Genomic DNA, 17,010 nt, shown 5'->3' with positions numbered 1-17,010 from the left:
GGAGTTATAGCATCCGCTCTCTTCATGCAGGAGTTATAGCATCCGCTCTCTTCATGCAGGAGTTATAGCATCCGCTCTCTTCATGCAGGAGTTATAACATCCGTTCTCTTCATGCAGGAGTTATAGCAGCTGCTCAATTCACGCAGGGGTAATGGCTCCCACTCACTTTGTGCAGGGGTTACAGCCCCAGATCATTTCATGCAGGGGTTATGGCACAGTGGTTACGTGGTCACCTGTGGAGTGTGATAGTGCTATATAAGCAAAGCATAATAATAATAATTATATATGTTCCTCCAGTATTTCCAGCTCTAGCAGTCCACCAGCTCCATGTGAACCCCCAGATTACTGCCAAGATCTCTGCCGCTGCATCCAGTAAGTCTTCAGCTTCTGATTCCTTCATGTGTCCCAAATCTTGTAAAACTGGATCCAATATGAAATGTTAACGGTTTTGGATGGATATTAAAATCTAACACAAAGTAACAAACATTAGTATTAGTTGTATTATTGTACATAGGGGGCAGTATTATAGTAGTTATATTCTTGTACATAGGGGGCAGTATTATAGTAGTTATATTCTTGTACATAGGGGGCAGTATTATAGTAGTTATATTCTTGTACATAGTGGCAGTATTATAGTAGTTATACTCTTGTACATAGGAGCAGTATTATAGTAATTATATTCTTGTACATAGGGGCAGTATTATAGTAGTTATATTCTTGTACATAGGAGCAGTATTATAATAGTTATATTCTTGTACATAGGGGGCAGTATTATAGTAGTTATATTCTTGTACATAGGGGGCAGTATTATAGTAGTTATATTCTTGTACATAGGAGCAGTATTATAATAGTTATATTCTTGTACATAGGGGCAGTATTATAGTAGTTATATTCTTGTACATAGGGGGCAGTATTATAGTAGTTATATTCTTGTACATAGGGGGCAGTATTCTAGTGGTTATATTCTTGTACATAGGAGCAGTATTATAGTAGTTATATTCTTGTACATAGTGGCAGTATTATAGTAGTTATATTCTTGTACATAGTGGCAGTATTATAGTAGTTATATTGTACATAGGAGCAGTATTATAGTAGTTATATTCTTGTATATAGGGGCAATATTGTAGTTATATTCTTGTACATAGGGGGCAGTATTATAGTAGTTATATTCTTCTACTTAGGGGCAGTATTATAGTAGTTATATTTTTGTACATAGGAGCCGTATTATAGTAGTTATATTCTTGTACATAGGAGCAGTATTATAGTAGTTATATTCTTGTACATAGGGGCAGTATTATGGTAGTTATATTCCTGTACATAGGAGGCAGTATTGTAGTAGTTATATTCTTGTACTTAGGGGGCAGTATTATAGTAGTTATATTCTTGTACATAGGGGCAGTATTATGGTAGTTATATTCCTGTACATAGGAGGCAGTATTATAGTAGTTATATTCTTGTACTTAGGGGGCAGTATTATAGTAGTTATATTCTTGTACTTAGGGGGCAGTATTATAGTAGTTATATTCTTGTACATAGGGGGCAGTATTATAGTAGTTATATTCTTGTATATAGGCGCAGTATTATAGTAGTTATATTCTTGTACATAGGGGGCAGTATTATAGTAGTTATATTCTTGTATATAGGGGCAGTATTATAGTAGTTATATTTTTGTACATAGGGGCAGTTTTATAGTAGTTATATTCTTGTACATAGGGGCAGTATTATAGTAGTCTTATTCTTGTACATAGGAGCAGTATTATAGTAGTTATATTCTTGTACATAGGGGCAGTATTATAGTAGCTATATTCTTGTATATAGGAGCAGTATTATAGTAGTTATATTCTTGTACATAGGGGCAGTATTATAGAAGTTATATTCTTGTATATAGGGGCAGTATTATAGTAGTTATATTCCTGTACATAGGAGGCAGTATTATAGTAGTTATATTCTTGTACTTAGGGGACAGTATTATAGTAGTTATATTCTTGTACATAGGGGCAGTATTATAGTAGTTATATTCTTGTACATAGGGGCAGTATTATAGTAGTTTTATTCTTGTATATAGGGGCAGTATAATAGCAGTTATATTCGTATACATAGGAGCAGTATTATAGTGTTATATTCTTGTATATAGGGGCAGTATTTTAGTAGTTATATTTTTGTACATAGGGGCAGTATTATACTAGTTATATTCTTGTGCATAGGGGCAGTATTATAGTAGTTTTATTCTTGTACATAGGAGCAGTATTATAGTAGTTATATTCTTGTACATAGGGGCAGTATTATAGTAGCTATATTCTTGTATATAGGAGCAGTATTATAGAAGTTATATTCTTGTACATAGGGGCAGTATTATAGTAGTTATATTCCTGTACATAGGAGGCAGTATTATAGTAGTTATATTCTTGTACTTAGGGGGCAGTATTATAGTAGTTATATTCTTGTACATAGGGGCAGTATTATAGTAGTTATATTCGTGTACATAGGAGCAGTATTATAGTAGATATATTCTTGTACTTAGGGGGCAGTATTATAGTAGTTATATTCTTGTACTTAGGGGGCAGTATTATAGTAGTTATATTCTTGTACTTAGGGGGCAGTATTATAGTAGTTATATTCTTGTACATAGGGGCAGTATTATAGTAGTTATATTCTTGTACTTAGGGGGCAGTATTATAGTAGATATATTCTTGTACATAGGGGCAGTATTATAGTAGTTATATTCTTGTACATAGGGGCAGTATTATAGTAGTTATATTCTTGTACATAGGGGCAGTATTATAGTAGTTATATTCTTGTACTTAGGGGGCAGTATTATAGTAGTTATATTCTTGTACATAGGGAGCAGTATTATAGTAGTTATATTCTTGTACATAGGGAGCAGTATTATAGTAGTTATATTCTTGTACATAGGAGCAGTATTATAGTAGTTATATTCTTGTACATAGGAGCAGTATTATAGTAGTTATATTCTTGTACATAGGGGCAGTATTATAGTAGTTATATTCTTGTACATAGGGGCAGTATTATAGTAGTTATATTCTTGTACATAGGAGCAGTATTGTAGTAGTTTTATTCTTGTACATAGGAGCAGTATTATAGTAGTTATATTCTTGTACTTAGGGGGCAGTATTATAGTAGTTATATTCTTGTACATAGGGGGCAGTATTATAGCAGCTATATTCTTATACATAGGAGCAGTATTATAGTAGTTATATTCTTGTATATAGGCGCAGTATTATAGTAGTTATATTCTTGTACATAGGGGCAGTATTATAGTAGTTATATTCTTGTACATAGGGGCAGTATTATAGTAGTTATATTCTTGTATATAGGGGCAGTATTATAGTAATTATATTTTTGTACATAGGGGCAGTTTTATAGTAGTTATATTCTTGTACATAGGGGCAGTATTATAGTAGTTTTATTCTTGTACATAGGAGCAGTATTATAGTAGTTATATTCTTGTACATAGGGGCAGTATTATAGTAGCTGTATTCTTGTATATAGGAGCAGTATTATAGTAGTTATACAGTGGGGAAAAAAAGTATTTAGTCAGTCAGCAATAGTGCAAGTTCCACCACTTAAAAAGATGAGAGGCGTCTGTAATTTACATCATAGGTAGACCTCAACTATGGGAGACAAACTGAGAAAAAAAAAATCCAGAAAATCACATTGTCTGTTTTTTTTTCATTTTATTTGCATATTATGGTGGAAAATAAGTATTTGGTCAGAAACAAGCAATCAAGATTTCTGGCTCTCACAGACCTGTAACTTCTTCTTTAAGAGTCTCCTCTTTCCTCCACTCATTACCTGTAGTAATGGCACCTGTTTAAACTTGTTATCAGTATAAAAAGACACCTGTGCACACCCTCAAACAGTCTGACTCCAAACTCCACTATGGTGAAGACCAAAGAGCTGTCAAAGGACACCAGAAACTAAATTGTAGCCCTGCACCAGGCTGGGAAGACTGAATCTGCAATAGCCAACCAGCTTGGAGTGAAGAAATCAACTGTGGGAGCAATAATTAGAAAATGGAAGACATACAAGACCACTGATAATCTCCCTCGATCTGGTGCTCCACGCAAAATCCCACCCCGTGGGGTCAGAATGATCGCAAGAACGGTGAGCAAAAATCCCAGAACCACGCGGGGGGACCTAGTGAATGAACTGCAGAGAGCTGGGACCAATGTAACAAGGCCTACCATAAGTAACACACTACGCCACCATGGACTCAGATCCTGCAGTGCCAGACGTGTCCCACTGCTTAAGCCTGTACATGTCCGGGCCCGTCTGAAGTTTGCTAGAGAGCATTTGGATGATCCAGAGGAGTTTTGGGAGAATGTCCTATGGTCTGATGAAACCAAACTGGAACTGTTTGGTAGAAACACAACTTGTCGTGTTTGGAGGAAAAAGAATACTGAGTTGCATCCATCAAACACCATACCTACTGTAAAGCATGGTGGTGGAAACATCATGCTTTGGGGCTGTTTCTCTGCAAAGGGGCCAGGACGACTGATCCGGGTACATGAAAGAATGAATGGGGCCATGTATCGTGAGATTTTGAGTGCAAACCTCCTTCCATCAGCAAGGGCATTGAAGATGAAACGTGGCTGGGTCTTTCAACATGACAATGATCCAAAGCACACCGCCAGGGCAACGAAGGAGTGGCTTCGTAAGAAGCATTTCAAGGTCCTGGAGTGGCCTAGCCAGTCTCCAGATCTCAACCCTATAGAAAACCTTTGGAGGGAGTTGAAAGTCCGTGTTGCCAAGCGAAAAGCCAAAAACATCACTGCTCTAGAGGAGATCTGCATGGAGGAATGGGCCAACATACCAACAACAGTGTGTGGCAACCTTGTGAAGACTTACAGAAAACGTTTGACCTCTGTCATTGCCAACAAAGGATATATCACAAAGTATTGAGATGAAATTTTGTTTCTGACCAAATACTTATTTTCCACCATAATATGGAAATAAAATGAAAAAAAAACAGACAATGTGATTTTCTGGATTTTTTTTTCTCAGTTTGTCTCCCATAGTTGAGGTCTACCTATGATGTAAATTACAGACGCCTCTCATCTTTTTAAATGGTGGAACTTGCACTATTGCTGACTGACTAAATACTTTTTTTCCCCACTGTATTCTTGTACATAGGGGCAGTATTATAGAAGTTATATTCTTGTATATAGGGGCAGTATTATAGTAGTTATATTCCTGTACATAGGAGGCAGTACAGTAGTTATATTCTTGTACTTAGGGGACAGTATTATAGTAGTTATATTCTTGTACGTAGGGGGCAGTATTATAGTAGTTATATACTTGTACATAGGGGCAGTATTATAGTAGTTTTATTTTTGTATATAGGGGCAGTATTATAGCAGTTATATTTGTATACATAGGAGCAGTATTATAGTAGTTATATTCTTGTACATAGGGGCAGTATTATAGTAGTTTTATTTTTGTATATAGGGGCAGTATTATAGCAGTTATATTTGTATACATAGGAGCAGTATTATAGTAGTTATATTCTTGTATATAGGGGCAGTATTATAGTAGTTATATTTTTGTACATAGGGGCAGTATTATAGTAGTTATATTCTTGTGCATAGGGGCAGTATTATAGTAGTTTTATTCTTGTACATAGGAGCAGTATTATAGTAGTTATATTCTTGTACATAGGGGCAGTATTATAGTAGCTATATTCTTGTATATAGGAGCAGTATTATAGAAGTTATATTCTTGTATATAGGGGCAGTATTATAGTAGTTATATTCCTGTACATAGGAGGCAGTATTATAGTAGTTATATTCTTGTACTTAGGGGGCAGTATTATAGTAGTTATATTCTTGTACATAGGGGCAGTATTATAGTAGTTATATTCTTGTACTTAGGGGGCAGTATTATAGTAGTTATATTCTTGTACATAGGGAGCAGTATTATAGTAGTTATATTCTTGTACATAGGGAGCAGTATTATAGTAGTTATATTCTTGTACATAGGGAGCAGTATTATAGTAGTTATATTCTTGTACATAGGAGCAGTATTATAGTAGTTATATTCTTGTACATAGGAGCAGTATTATAGTAGTTATATTCTTGTACATAGGGGCAGTATTATAGTAGTTATATTCTTGTACATAGGGGCAGTATTATAGTAGTTATATTCTTGTACATAGGAGCAGTATTATAGTAGTTATATTCTTGTACATAGGGGCAGTATTATAGTAGTTATATTCTTGTACATAGGGGCAGTATTATAGTAGTTATATTCTTGTACATAGGAGCAGTATTGTAGTAGTTATATTCTTGTACATAGGAGCAGTATTATAGTAGTTATATTCTTGTACATAGGAGCAGTATTATAGTGGTTATATTCTTGTACATAGGGGCAGTATTATAGTGGTTATATTCTTGTACATAGGGGCAGTATTATAGTAGTTATATTCTTGTACATAGGAGCAGTATTATAGTGGTTATATTCTTGTACATAGGAGCAGTATTATAGTGGTTATATTCTTGTACATAGGGGCAGTATTATAGTGGTTATATTCTTGTACATAGGGGCAGTATTATAGTAGTTATATTCTTGTACATAGGAGCAGTATTATAGTTGTTATATTCTTGTACATAGGAGCAGTATTGTAGTAGTTATATTCTTGTACATAGGAGCAGTATTATAGTAGTTATATTCTTGTACATAGGAGCAGTATTATAGTGGTTATATTCTTGTACATAGGGGCAGTATTATAGTGGTTATATTCTTGTACATAGGGGCAGTATTATAGTGGTTATATTCTTGTACATAGGGGCAGTATTATAGTGGTTATATTCTTGTACATAGGGGCAGTATTATAGTAGTCATATTCTTGTACATAGGAGCAGTATTATAGTGGTTATATTCTTGTACATAGGAGCAGTATTATAGTGGTTATATTCTTGTACATAGGGGCAGTATTATAGTGGTTATATTCTTGTACATAGGGGCAGTATTATAGTAGTTATATTCTTGTACATAGGAGCAGTATTATAGTCGTTATATTCTTGTACATAGGAGCAGTATTGTAGTAGTTATATTCTTGTACATAGGAGCAGTATTATAGTAGTTATATTCTTGTACATAGGAGCAGTATTATAGTGGTTATATTCTTGTACATAGGAGCAGTATTATAGTGGTTATATTCTTGTACATAGGGGCAGTATTATAGTGGTTATATTCTTGTACATAGGGGCAGTATTATAGTAGTTATATTCTTGTACATAGGAGCAGTATTATAGTCGTTATATTCTTGTACATAGGAGCAGTATTGTAGTAGTTATATTCTTGTACATAGGAGCAGTATTATAGTAGTTATATTCTTGTACATAGGAGCAGTATTATAGTAGTTATATTCTTGTATATGGAGCAGTATTATAGTAGTTATATTCTTGTACATAGGGGCAGTATTATAGTAGTTATATTCTTGTACATAGGAGCAGTATTATAGTAGTTATATTCTTGTATATGGAGCAGTATTGTAGTAGTTATATTCCTGTACATAGGGGCAGTATTGTAGTAGTTATATTCTTGTACATAGGAGCAGTATTATAGTAGTTATATTCTTGTACATAGGAGCAGTATTATAGTAGTTATATTCTTGTACATAGGAGCAGTATTATAGTAGTTATATTCTTGTATATGGAGCAGTATTATAGTAGTTATATTCTTGTACATAGGGGCAGTATTATAGTAGTTATATTCTTCTATATAGGGGGCAGTATTATAGTAGTTATATTCTTGTACATAGGGGCAGTATTATAGTAGTTATATTCTTGTACATAGGGGCAGTATTATAGTAGTTATATTCTTCTATATAGGGGGCAGTATTATAGTAGTTATATTCTTGTACATAGGGGCAGTATTATAGTTGTTATATTCTTGTACATAGGAGCAGTATTATAGTAGTTATATTCTTGTACATAGGAGCAGTATTATAGTAGTTATATTCTTGTACATAGGGGCAGTATTATAGTAGTTATATACGAGTGTTGTTTCCTTTTTCCGGGTGGGCCCTGTAGCGGGTGATGTTACAGTCTTCGGTGTATGTGAAGGAATCGTTTTCTGTGGATTACATTTGCCGTAGTCCCGTCTATTATCTTCCAGTTGTGCATTATAGTAAATCCAGTTTGACCAGTCTACCGGTCCCAATAAGCCCCTGCACTGGTTGTTATGACCCTGTCTGCTCCTGTGTATTCAGGCGCCCGGTCTGGGGACTCTGTGTACACACATATAACACCTTGATAGAGCTGTGGTCTGTGCATCTGCTTATCGGACCAGTCATCACTGACTGATTATGGGACAAGTTCTCGCAGGTCGTTATGTTGCAGAGTGAAGTCTCTTCCTGCCAGAGACTCGTCCTTTAGTACTGTTCAGCAGACAAGAGGTTAATCCCAGCTGCTGTGGGGTCTGCACCTTTTGATGGGAAATCCCTTTAATCAGAGCCATGTAACCTGTGTTGTGCTTGCACCCTTATGTATGGGGGTCTTTCTGAGTGGCCCCTTAGAATTGTCACCCCGATATATAAATGAAGCCCCCCTCACTGCTGTCTGTCTTGCAGGGATGTTCTGTTCGGCCCCCCTGGACGTCCTCATCCTCCTGGATGGCTCCAGTAGTGTTGGGAAGGGCGGCTTTGAGCGCGCCAAGCACTTCGCAGTGAAGTTTTGTGACACTTTGGACATCAGCGCCGACCGGGTAAGTAGCTCCGCACCTGGCACTGGTACATTTCCCTGCACTGACACATTGTAGCAACCCCTCTGCCCAGCTCACACTCGGCTGCAAACAATTGTATCAGATTGTATAAACTATTAGCCCCATACAAGTTTCAAGACCCTGGATGTGAAGAGGAATATTCCCAGGTAATAGCAGCGAGTGGTTTGACCATTTTCAAGATCTCTGCTTGCTGTCAGTGAATGAGGATTTTTCTCTTCTTATCCGGAGGCTGAAATCCTTTTTTCTTTTAACCAATTTTGAGTTAGTGCAATTAGTTGTAGTTTGTGGCCGGAGGCTCCTGACAACGATCACATCCGGATGTGACATATAACTAATCGCTGATGATACGAGTCCGCCACCAATATAAGGGTCTGTGCACTGCGGATCCTCAGCAGTTCCGCAGACATTGTACAGCACCATGTTAGCCAATGGGATTTTAAATCCGCAGCATGTCAATTCTTTCTGTGGATTCCGCAGCGGTTTGACACCTGCTCCATTGTCCAGGTGTCAAACCGCAGGGGAAAACCGATGGCCAATCCGCATGAAGACCACTGGTTACTTTACCTGCAAATCCACGCCGAAAAATCCGCAGGTGAATCCGCAGCGTGTGCACTCACCCTTACAGTGGAGCGACGGGTGTAATAAGTATCCGGAGAATTCCCATTCCTGCTGTAATCGGGGGGATGCGGAGCTGTCAGCAGGGTCCAGTAATTACACAGAGGGGGGGATTAGACAGTCGTGTGCACCGGCTGGCGCTGCCAACGTCCCCCCCCCGGCACACGGCCACTGTACCCCCAAATAAAGGCGATGGGGGCAAAAATACAGGGTCAGTAGCAGACTGGCCAGATTACGTATATTGACCCCTTCACATTCTCGGGGCTTCCCGGTGTTGTGTATCTGTCCCCCTGCAGGTGCGGCTGGGGGTCCTCCAGTACAGCTCCGCTCCGCAGGTTGAGCTCCGGCTGGACTCCGGATTTACTAGAGACGACATCAAAGAGAAAATCAAAGCTGTGGTGTTCAGGTAATGTCCATGAGTGTGTGTGACGGAGGGTCAGGAAATCCGAGCAGAGGGGGCTGAAAATGAGATTTGGGCCTGAAAATGGATTCTGTGCTGTTCAATCCATTCAGTGCCGGCTGCCTTAGGACACGGTGGTGTCAGTCTGTTGGGGTCCATCATAGTCTGAATTCAGAGGCTCCGACTGCTGTTCTGACCCTCCCTACTTTACACTGCAGCTCCTATTAGGGCACAGCTGTCATCAGTGGCTCCGGCTCAGCCGCACGGTCTGCTGGGGTCCATCATAGTCTGAAATCCTCTTACTGACTCTTCAGAGCTCAGACTGCTGCTCTGTTTCTTCTCCTTGCTTTACATAGAAGCTTTTCTCTATCAGGACACACTCTGATTCCAGTTTAGCTGCATGGTCTGCTGGAGACAGAGGTAATCTGAAATCCTCCTTCTAACTAAACTGATCCGCCATTCTTTACATTACAGTTATGCTCTATAAGGAAACTGCTCTAATCAGTGACTCCAGCTCAGCTTCATTGTCTATTGAAGTCTGAACTCCACCTCTTGTCTCATCAGAGGCTGCTGTGCTCCTCCTTCATGCTTTGCACTGCTGCTGTACTCCTCCTTCATACTTTTCACTGTTGCCTTGCTCCTCCTCCTTGCTTTGCACTGCTGCTGTGCTCCTCCTTCATTCTTTGCACTGCTGCTGTGCTGCTCCTCCATGCTTTGCACTGCTGCTGTGCTGCTCCTCCATGCTTTGCACTGCTGCTGTGCTGCTCCTCCATGCTTTGCACTGCTGCTGTGCTGCTCCTCCATGCTTTGCACTGCTGCTGTGCTGCTCCTCCATGCTTTGCACTGCTGCTGTGCTGCTCCTCCATGCTTTGCACTGCTGCTGTGCTGATCCTCCATGCTTTGCACTGCTGCTCTGCTCCTCCTTCATGCTTTGCACTGCTGCTGTGCTCCTCCTCCATACTTTACACTGCTGCTGTGCCCCTCCTCCATGCTTTGCACTGCTGCTGTGCTCCTTAATGCTTTGCGCTGCAGCCTTGCTCCTCATTCATGCTTTGCGCTTGCAGCTTTGCTCCTCCTTCATGCTTTCCACTGCTGCTGTGCTCCTCCTCCATGCTTTCCACTGCTGCTGTGCTCCTCCTCCATGCTTTACACTGCTGCTGTGCTCCTCCTCCATGCTTTGCACTGCTGCTGTGCTCCTCATCCATGCTTTGCACTGCTGCTGTGCTCTTCCTCCATGCTTTGCACTGCTGCTGTGCTCCTCCTTCTCCATATTTTGCACTGCTGCTGTGCTCCTTAATGTTTTGCGCTGCAGCCTTGCTCCTCATTCATGCTTTCCACTGCTGCTGTGCTCCTCCTTTATGCTTTGCACTGCTACTATGCGCCTCCTTCATGCTTTGCACTGCTGCGCGCCTCCTTCATGCTTTGCACTGCTGCTGTGCCTCTCCTCCATGCTTTTAACTGCTGCTGTGCGCCTCCTTTATGCTTTGCACTGCTGCTGTGCGCCTCCTTCATGCTTTGCACTGCTGCTGTACGCCTCCTTGTGATGAAAGCAAATCAGTCTACCTATCAATTTACCGCAGGGGGGAATATGTTTAGTTATCCCACCTCTGCCACCAATATGTCACAAACTGCAGTGATTTATGTATATCCCACTTTCCAGTTCCGCTTTGGAACTCGCAGCTCTCCAGCGCCCTTACCCTCGGGTCAGAAATCTGAAATCCTCCTTCTAACTAAACTGATCCGCCATTCTTTACATTACAGTTATGCTCTATAAGGAAACTGCTCTAATCAGTGACTCCAGCTCAGCTTCATTGTCTATTGAAGTCTGAACTCCACCTCTTGTCTCATCAGAGGCTGCTGTGCTCCTCCTTCATGCTTTGCACTGCTGCTGTACTCCTCCTTCATACTTTTCACTGTTGCCTTGCTCCTCCTCCTTCCTTTGCACTGCTGCTGTGCTCCTCCTTCATTCTTTGCACTGCTGCTGTGCTGCTCCTCCATGCTTTGCACTGCTGCTGTGCTGCTCCTCCATGCTTTGCACTGCTGCTGTGCTGCTCCTCCATGCTTTGCACTGCTGCTGTGCTGCTCCTCCATGCTTTGCACTGCTGCTGTGCTGCTCCTCCATGCTTTGCACTGCTGCTGTGCTGCTCCTCCATGCTTTGCACTGCTGCTGTGCTGCTCCTCCATGCTTTGCACTGCTGCTGTGCTGCTCCTCCATGCTTTGCACTGCTGCTGTGCTGATCCTCCATGCTTTGCACTGCTGCTCTGCTCCTCCTTCATGCTTTGCACTGCTGCTGTGCTCCTCCTCCATACTTTACACTGCTGCTGTGCTCCTCCTCCATGATTTGCACTGCTGCTGTGCTCCTTAATGCTTTGCGCTGCAGCCTTGCTCCTCATTCATGCTTTGCGCTTGCAGCTTTGCTCCTCCTTCATGCTTTCCACTGCTGCTGTGCTCCTCCTCCATGCTTTCCACTGCTGCTGTGCTCCTCCTCCATGCTTTACACTGCTGCTGTGCTCCTCCTCCATGCTTTGCACTGCTGCTGTGCTCCTCATCCATGCTTTGCACTGCTGCTGTGCTCTTCCTCCATGCTTTGCACTGCTGCTGTGCTCCTCCTTCTCCATATTTTGCACTGCTGCTGTGCTCCTTAATGTTTTGCGCTGCAGCCTTGCTCCTCATTCATGCTTTCCACTGCTGCTGTGCTCCTCCTTTATGCTTTGCACTGCTACTATGCGCCTCCTTCATGCTTTGCACTGCTGCGCGCCTCCTTCATGCTTTGCACTGCTGCTGTGCCTCTCCTCCATGCTTTTAACTGCTGCTGTGCGCCTCCTTTATGCTTTGCACTGCTGCTGTGCGCCTCCTTCATGCTTTGCACTGCTGCTGTACGCCTCCTTGTGATGAAAGCAAATCAGTCTACCTATCAATTTACCGCAGGGGGGAATATGTTTAGTTATCCCACCTCTGCCACCAATATGTCACAAACTGCAGTGATTTATGTATATCCCACTTTCCAGTTCCGCTTTGGAACTCGCAGCTCTCCAGCGCCCTTACCCTCGGGTCAGATAGGGAACTGCACCTAGGATATGTCGTCAGACGGGCCGTCTGGATGTGTACTGGCTATTAGGCACGCTGCAGCGAGGGAATTATAACTACTTCCAGCCGCAGCCAAGGCAATACGCTTATAAAACCAATTCCGTCACTGCCAGCTTTACCCAACAAGCCCAGAACACACTTCGCTGCTACCAGCTCCAATTTCTCAATTAATAAGGGGTCCGAAGCCAACCCAATTTAGTAGCGTAATTCACTTCAGAGGACGTGGCAGTACGTTATAGAGCAAGGAGAAGCGAGCTAGTAATTTTATATATTTTACTCCAAAAAGGTAGGCAGTGTTTACAAAAGGTATAAAAGATATTACAATATGAGACAATTGAAGTATGTACAGAACGATTACAAAATAACAGGGATTAAAAGAAGAAAAGCACTTACAGCCGTTTAAGTCATCTCATGGCAGACCATATGGTTAGGGGAGGGGCGATACAGCACAGTACATCGCAGGCTCTCTGTCTCAGGGTTCCCGGGCAAAAGCTGCTGCACTATAAGCTCACACTATCTTATAACCCGTGGTCGTGACATCACTGAAGGGGCTGAGTTATTGCAGCCCCTCCTCTTCTACCAGAGTTGAAAACTTGCTAACAAAACTTCCAGGGTCACCCAGCATTCCCAGATTCCCCGGCTGAGTGACAACTCCTTGGAGCGGCCATGTTGTTTCTCTCTCCACGGGTTGCCTCCAGTCTCTCTTCTCTCCTAGAGGGGGCAGCACAGAGACCGGCCTGGCCCTGAAATATATTCTGCGGAAAGGTTTTCCGGGAGGTCGAGGCTCCACTGTTCCCAGAGTCGTCGTCCTCCTCTCTGATGGGAAGTCACAGGGGCAGCCCACCATCCCTGCTCAGCACCTCAAGGAGCGAGGCGTCCGGGTGTTTGCTGTCGGCGTAAAGTTTCCAAGGTGAGAGACGTTTTTATTGAAGGGGCGGTGTCCGGTCACCCAGAGGGAAGCGTCACTGCTCTAACCGCTGCAGGCGATCACTAACCACTGATTTACCCGCAGGTGGGCGGAGCTTCATTCCCTCGCTAGTGATCCAACCAATCAGAACGTCTTTTTTGCAGAACATGTGGATGACGCTGTGAACGGCCTGTGCAGCGCTCTGAGTAATGCAACATTGTGCAGCGCCGTCCCGGCAGGTACAGAAACGTTCTGCACTCAGTGCAGCACACAAACACGCCCGATAACATCAGGTTTTATTCTCCAGTCACCTGCAGAGCTGCACTCACTCTTCTGCTGTTACATCATGTCTTATCCTCCAGTCACTTCCAGAGCTGCACTCTCTATTCTGCTGTTACATCGTGTCTTCTCCTCCAGTCACCTCTAGAGCTGCACTCACTCTTCTGCTGTTTCATCATGTCTTATCCTCCAGTCACCTCCAGAGCTGCACTCACGATTTTGCTGTTACATTGTCTTATCCTCCAGTCACCTCTAGAGCTGCACTCACTTTTCTGCTGTTACATCATGTCTTATCCTCTAGAGCTGCACTCCCTGTTCTGCTGTTTCATTATGTCTTATCCTCCAGTCGCCTCCAGAGCTGCACTCCCTGTTCTGCTGTTTACCATGACTGTAATGACTGGGGCAGCAGGCAGAGCAGCCTCTTTGGGCCCCTTTTTTCCACAGAGCTGCTGTTAGTGATGGTGATCGAGTGGCAGAATGACTGCGGCTCTGTGGGGGCAGGGAGCAGACTGCGGCAATGATGAGGCAGTATTCCTGTCTTGGGGCCCCATATCAGGACTGATAACTGGGCCCCTTAGTCACTTTCCTTCCCCGTGTATCTGTCAGCAGGACGTGACCTCGCAGGGTGTGAACACGGTATCTCCGCCATACACTGGAGCGGGGCATACACCGTGCGGCCCTCCCCTGATCCAGCAGGGAGCAGCAGAATTATGAATGCAGCTCTGGATGTAGTTGGTTGATGACATCATTTCTCCGTTTTCAGGTTGCGCGGTGCAGTCCTTCCCATGTGAGCGGAAGACCCTGGAAACGGTGAAGGAGTTGGCGGGAAACTACGTGTGCTGGAGAGGAGGCGCCGGCCCCGGGGACGTGTTCTCCGGACACTGCCCGTTCTACAGGTGACTGCACATACACTGCAGGAGGCGGCAGACATCAGCGAGCAGCAGCATTATACGTGCCGCTAATGCTGCCATGACTATAACTACAACTCCCTTCCTCCCCGGAATCCATCATTTCCCTCCTTTCTCCACAGCTGGAGACGCTTCTACAGCAGACACGAGGCTCGGTGCCACCGCGCCGTATGCCCAGGTAACGCCTGCGCAGTGCTGCGGTGGGCGGGGCGCCGCGCCTGGTCACATGACCTTGTCACAGGCCCCTCCTCCTTACTGAGGCTCCTCCTTCTGCAGCTCCAGATTGTCTTATATTCATTCCTTGTCTTAGACAAGGCAGCCAAGATAAGTAAGCAAAGCTGCAGTATAAAGCATGGAGGAAGGAGCTGTCAAGCTTCTAATAAGAAAGGAGGTGGATTTCTGAATGCAGCAGACAATCTCTAGGGTCAGAACTGTGTGCTAGAGCAGCGCTGCAGTGTAAATCATGGGGGTAGATCTGCTTGTCTTGCGCCGTTGCTCTACTGTAGATGAGACTTGGTTCTCCGCAGATCCCTGCGACTCTGGGCCGTGTAAGAACGGAGGCAGCTGCATCCCCGACGAGGCGGACATGTATCGCTGTGTGTGCCCTGCCGGATTCACCGGTGACGCCGAGTGCGGTACGAACCAGGCTCCTCGTGTTCTGTCCTTTGTTTCCGCCCTTTCCCATAGTTAGGATCACCGCTTGCTGTCAGTGAATTGGACCATGCAGAGATGACGCCACTCTCCCACGTGTCTCCGGTTGCTGTCGGTCCTTACTGCCGCTCTCGGTTTCTGTTCTTCCTGCAGCTCCTGACTTGCGCCTGGAGTGTAGCGTCGACCTCCTCTTCCTCCTGGACGGCTCGTCCTCCTCCTCGTTGGAGACCTTCATGCAGCACAAGTCCTTTGTGAAGCGCTTCCTCCAGGCCGCGCTGCCCGATGACGCCCCGGTCAATGTGGGAGTCGCCCAGTACAGTGACCAGGTGCAGATGATGGTGAAGATCGGCGAGTACGAGACCACGGGGCAGCTGCTCCGATACGTGGACGCCATGAGGTTCACAGGCGGCGGCGTCTACACGGGGAAGGCCCTGAGATACGTCACCCAGCACGGATTCAAGAGCGCCCCGACCTTCTCCGACGTCCGCGATGACCTCCCGCGCATCCTCGTCTTACTGACCGGATCCACCTCACTGGACTCCGTGAAGGAACCGGCCCAGTATGCCCGGGACCACGAGGTGTTCATTATCGGGGTGGCAGGCGACGCCACCAAAGACGAGATGCTGGAGATCGTAGGGGACCCCCAAAATGTGATCGCATACTCCAACCCTCAGCAGCTCTTCACCCAGCTGCCCCAGCTCCAGAGGAGGATCTGCAGCATCGACGTCCAAGGTAAGGCGCAGGGGCCCGGGGGAGGGTTAATTCATGTACCCCAGAGTTGCAATCTTCATTCTGCTCCTGGTCCCTTATACTGCAGTCTCTTTTGCTGTTATGTCTTATCACATACACAGCGAGATTCCCTGCTCCATCACAGACCTCACTCACATTCAGAGCTGCAATCACAATTCTGTCTATTGCCCTTGGAATAAGACTGCAGTTTATCTAAGTGCTGAAGTGCACTGCTTTCTGAATGCAGCTCTGGATGTGTGTGGAGTGTAAATCCTAATGTACCTCTGGATTAGAACACAATTGTGGTTATAGTCAACATTGTGCTCAGGATGTAGTCAACATTGTGCCGTCCTGCAGGGTGTAGACATCATTGTGCCGTCCTGCAGGGTGTAGTCATCATTGTGCCGTCCTGCAGGGTGTAGTCATCATTGTGCCGTCCCGCAGGTTGTAGTCATCATTGTGCCGTCCCGCAGGGTGTAGTCATCATTGTGCCGTCCTGCAGGGTGTAGTCGTCATTGTGCCGTCCTGCAGGTTGTAGTCATCATTGTGCCGTCCTGCAGGGTGTAGTCGTCATTGTGCCGTCCTGCAGGGTGTAGTCGTCATTGTGCCGTCCTGCAGGGTGTAGACATCATTGTGCCATCCTGCAGGGTGTAGACATCATTGTGCCGTCCTGCAGGGTGTAGTCATC

At 44.0% G+C, this 17,010-nt stretch overlaps 1 protein-coding gene across 1 annotated transcript in view; it reads left to right on the top strand.

Moving 5' to 3' along the window:
• VWA2 (von Willebrand factor A domain containing 2) overlaps positions 1-17,010 on the top strand; it is a 56,168-nt gene that overhangs the window by 21,086 nt on the left and 18,072 nt on the right. The window contains exons 3-11 of the mRNA XM_073556614.1: positions 298-372; positions 8,594-8,727; positions 9,657-9,766; positions 13,564-13,758; positions 13,861-13,994; positions 14,798-14,930; positions 15,065-15,120; positions 15,470-15,577; positions 15,747-16,325. Of these exons, the coding sequence (XP_073412715.1) occupies positions 298-372; positions 8,594-8,727; positions 9,657-9,766; positions 13,564-13,758; positions 13,861-13,994; positions 14,798-14,930; positions 15,065-15,120; positions 15,470-15,577; positions 15,747-16,325 (1,524 nt within the window). The remainder of the gene's footprint in view (positions 1-297; positions 373-8,593; positions 8,728-9,656; positions 9,767-13,563; positions 13,759-13,860; positions 13,995-14,797; positions 14,931-15,064; positions 15,121-15,469; positions 15,578-15,746; positions 16,326-17,010) is intronic.

The sequence above is a fragment of the Dendrobates tinctorius genome, unplaced genomic scaffold (assembly GCF_039654945.1).
Source record: "Dendrobates tinctorius isolate UK_male_01 unplaced genomic scaffold, ASM3965494v1 ptg000236l, whole genome shotgun sequence".
Taxonomy (NCBI): Eukaryota; Metazoa; Chordata; class Amphibia; order Anura; family Dendrobatidae; genus Dendrobates; species Dendrobates tinctorius.
The sequence above is the reverse complement of the archived record's forward strand: the minus strand, read 5'-3'. Positions and strand labels throughout refer to the sequence as shown.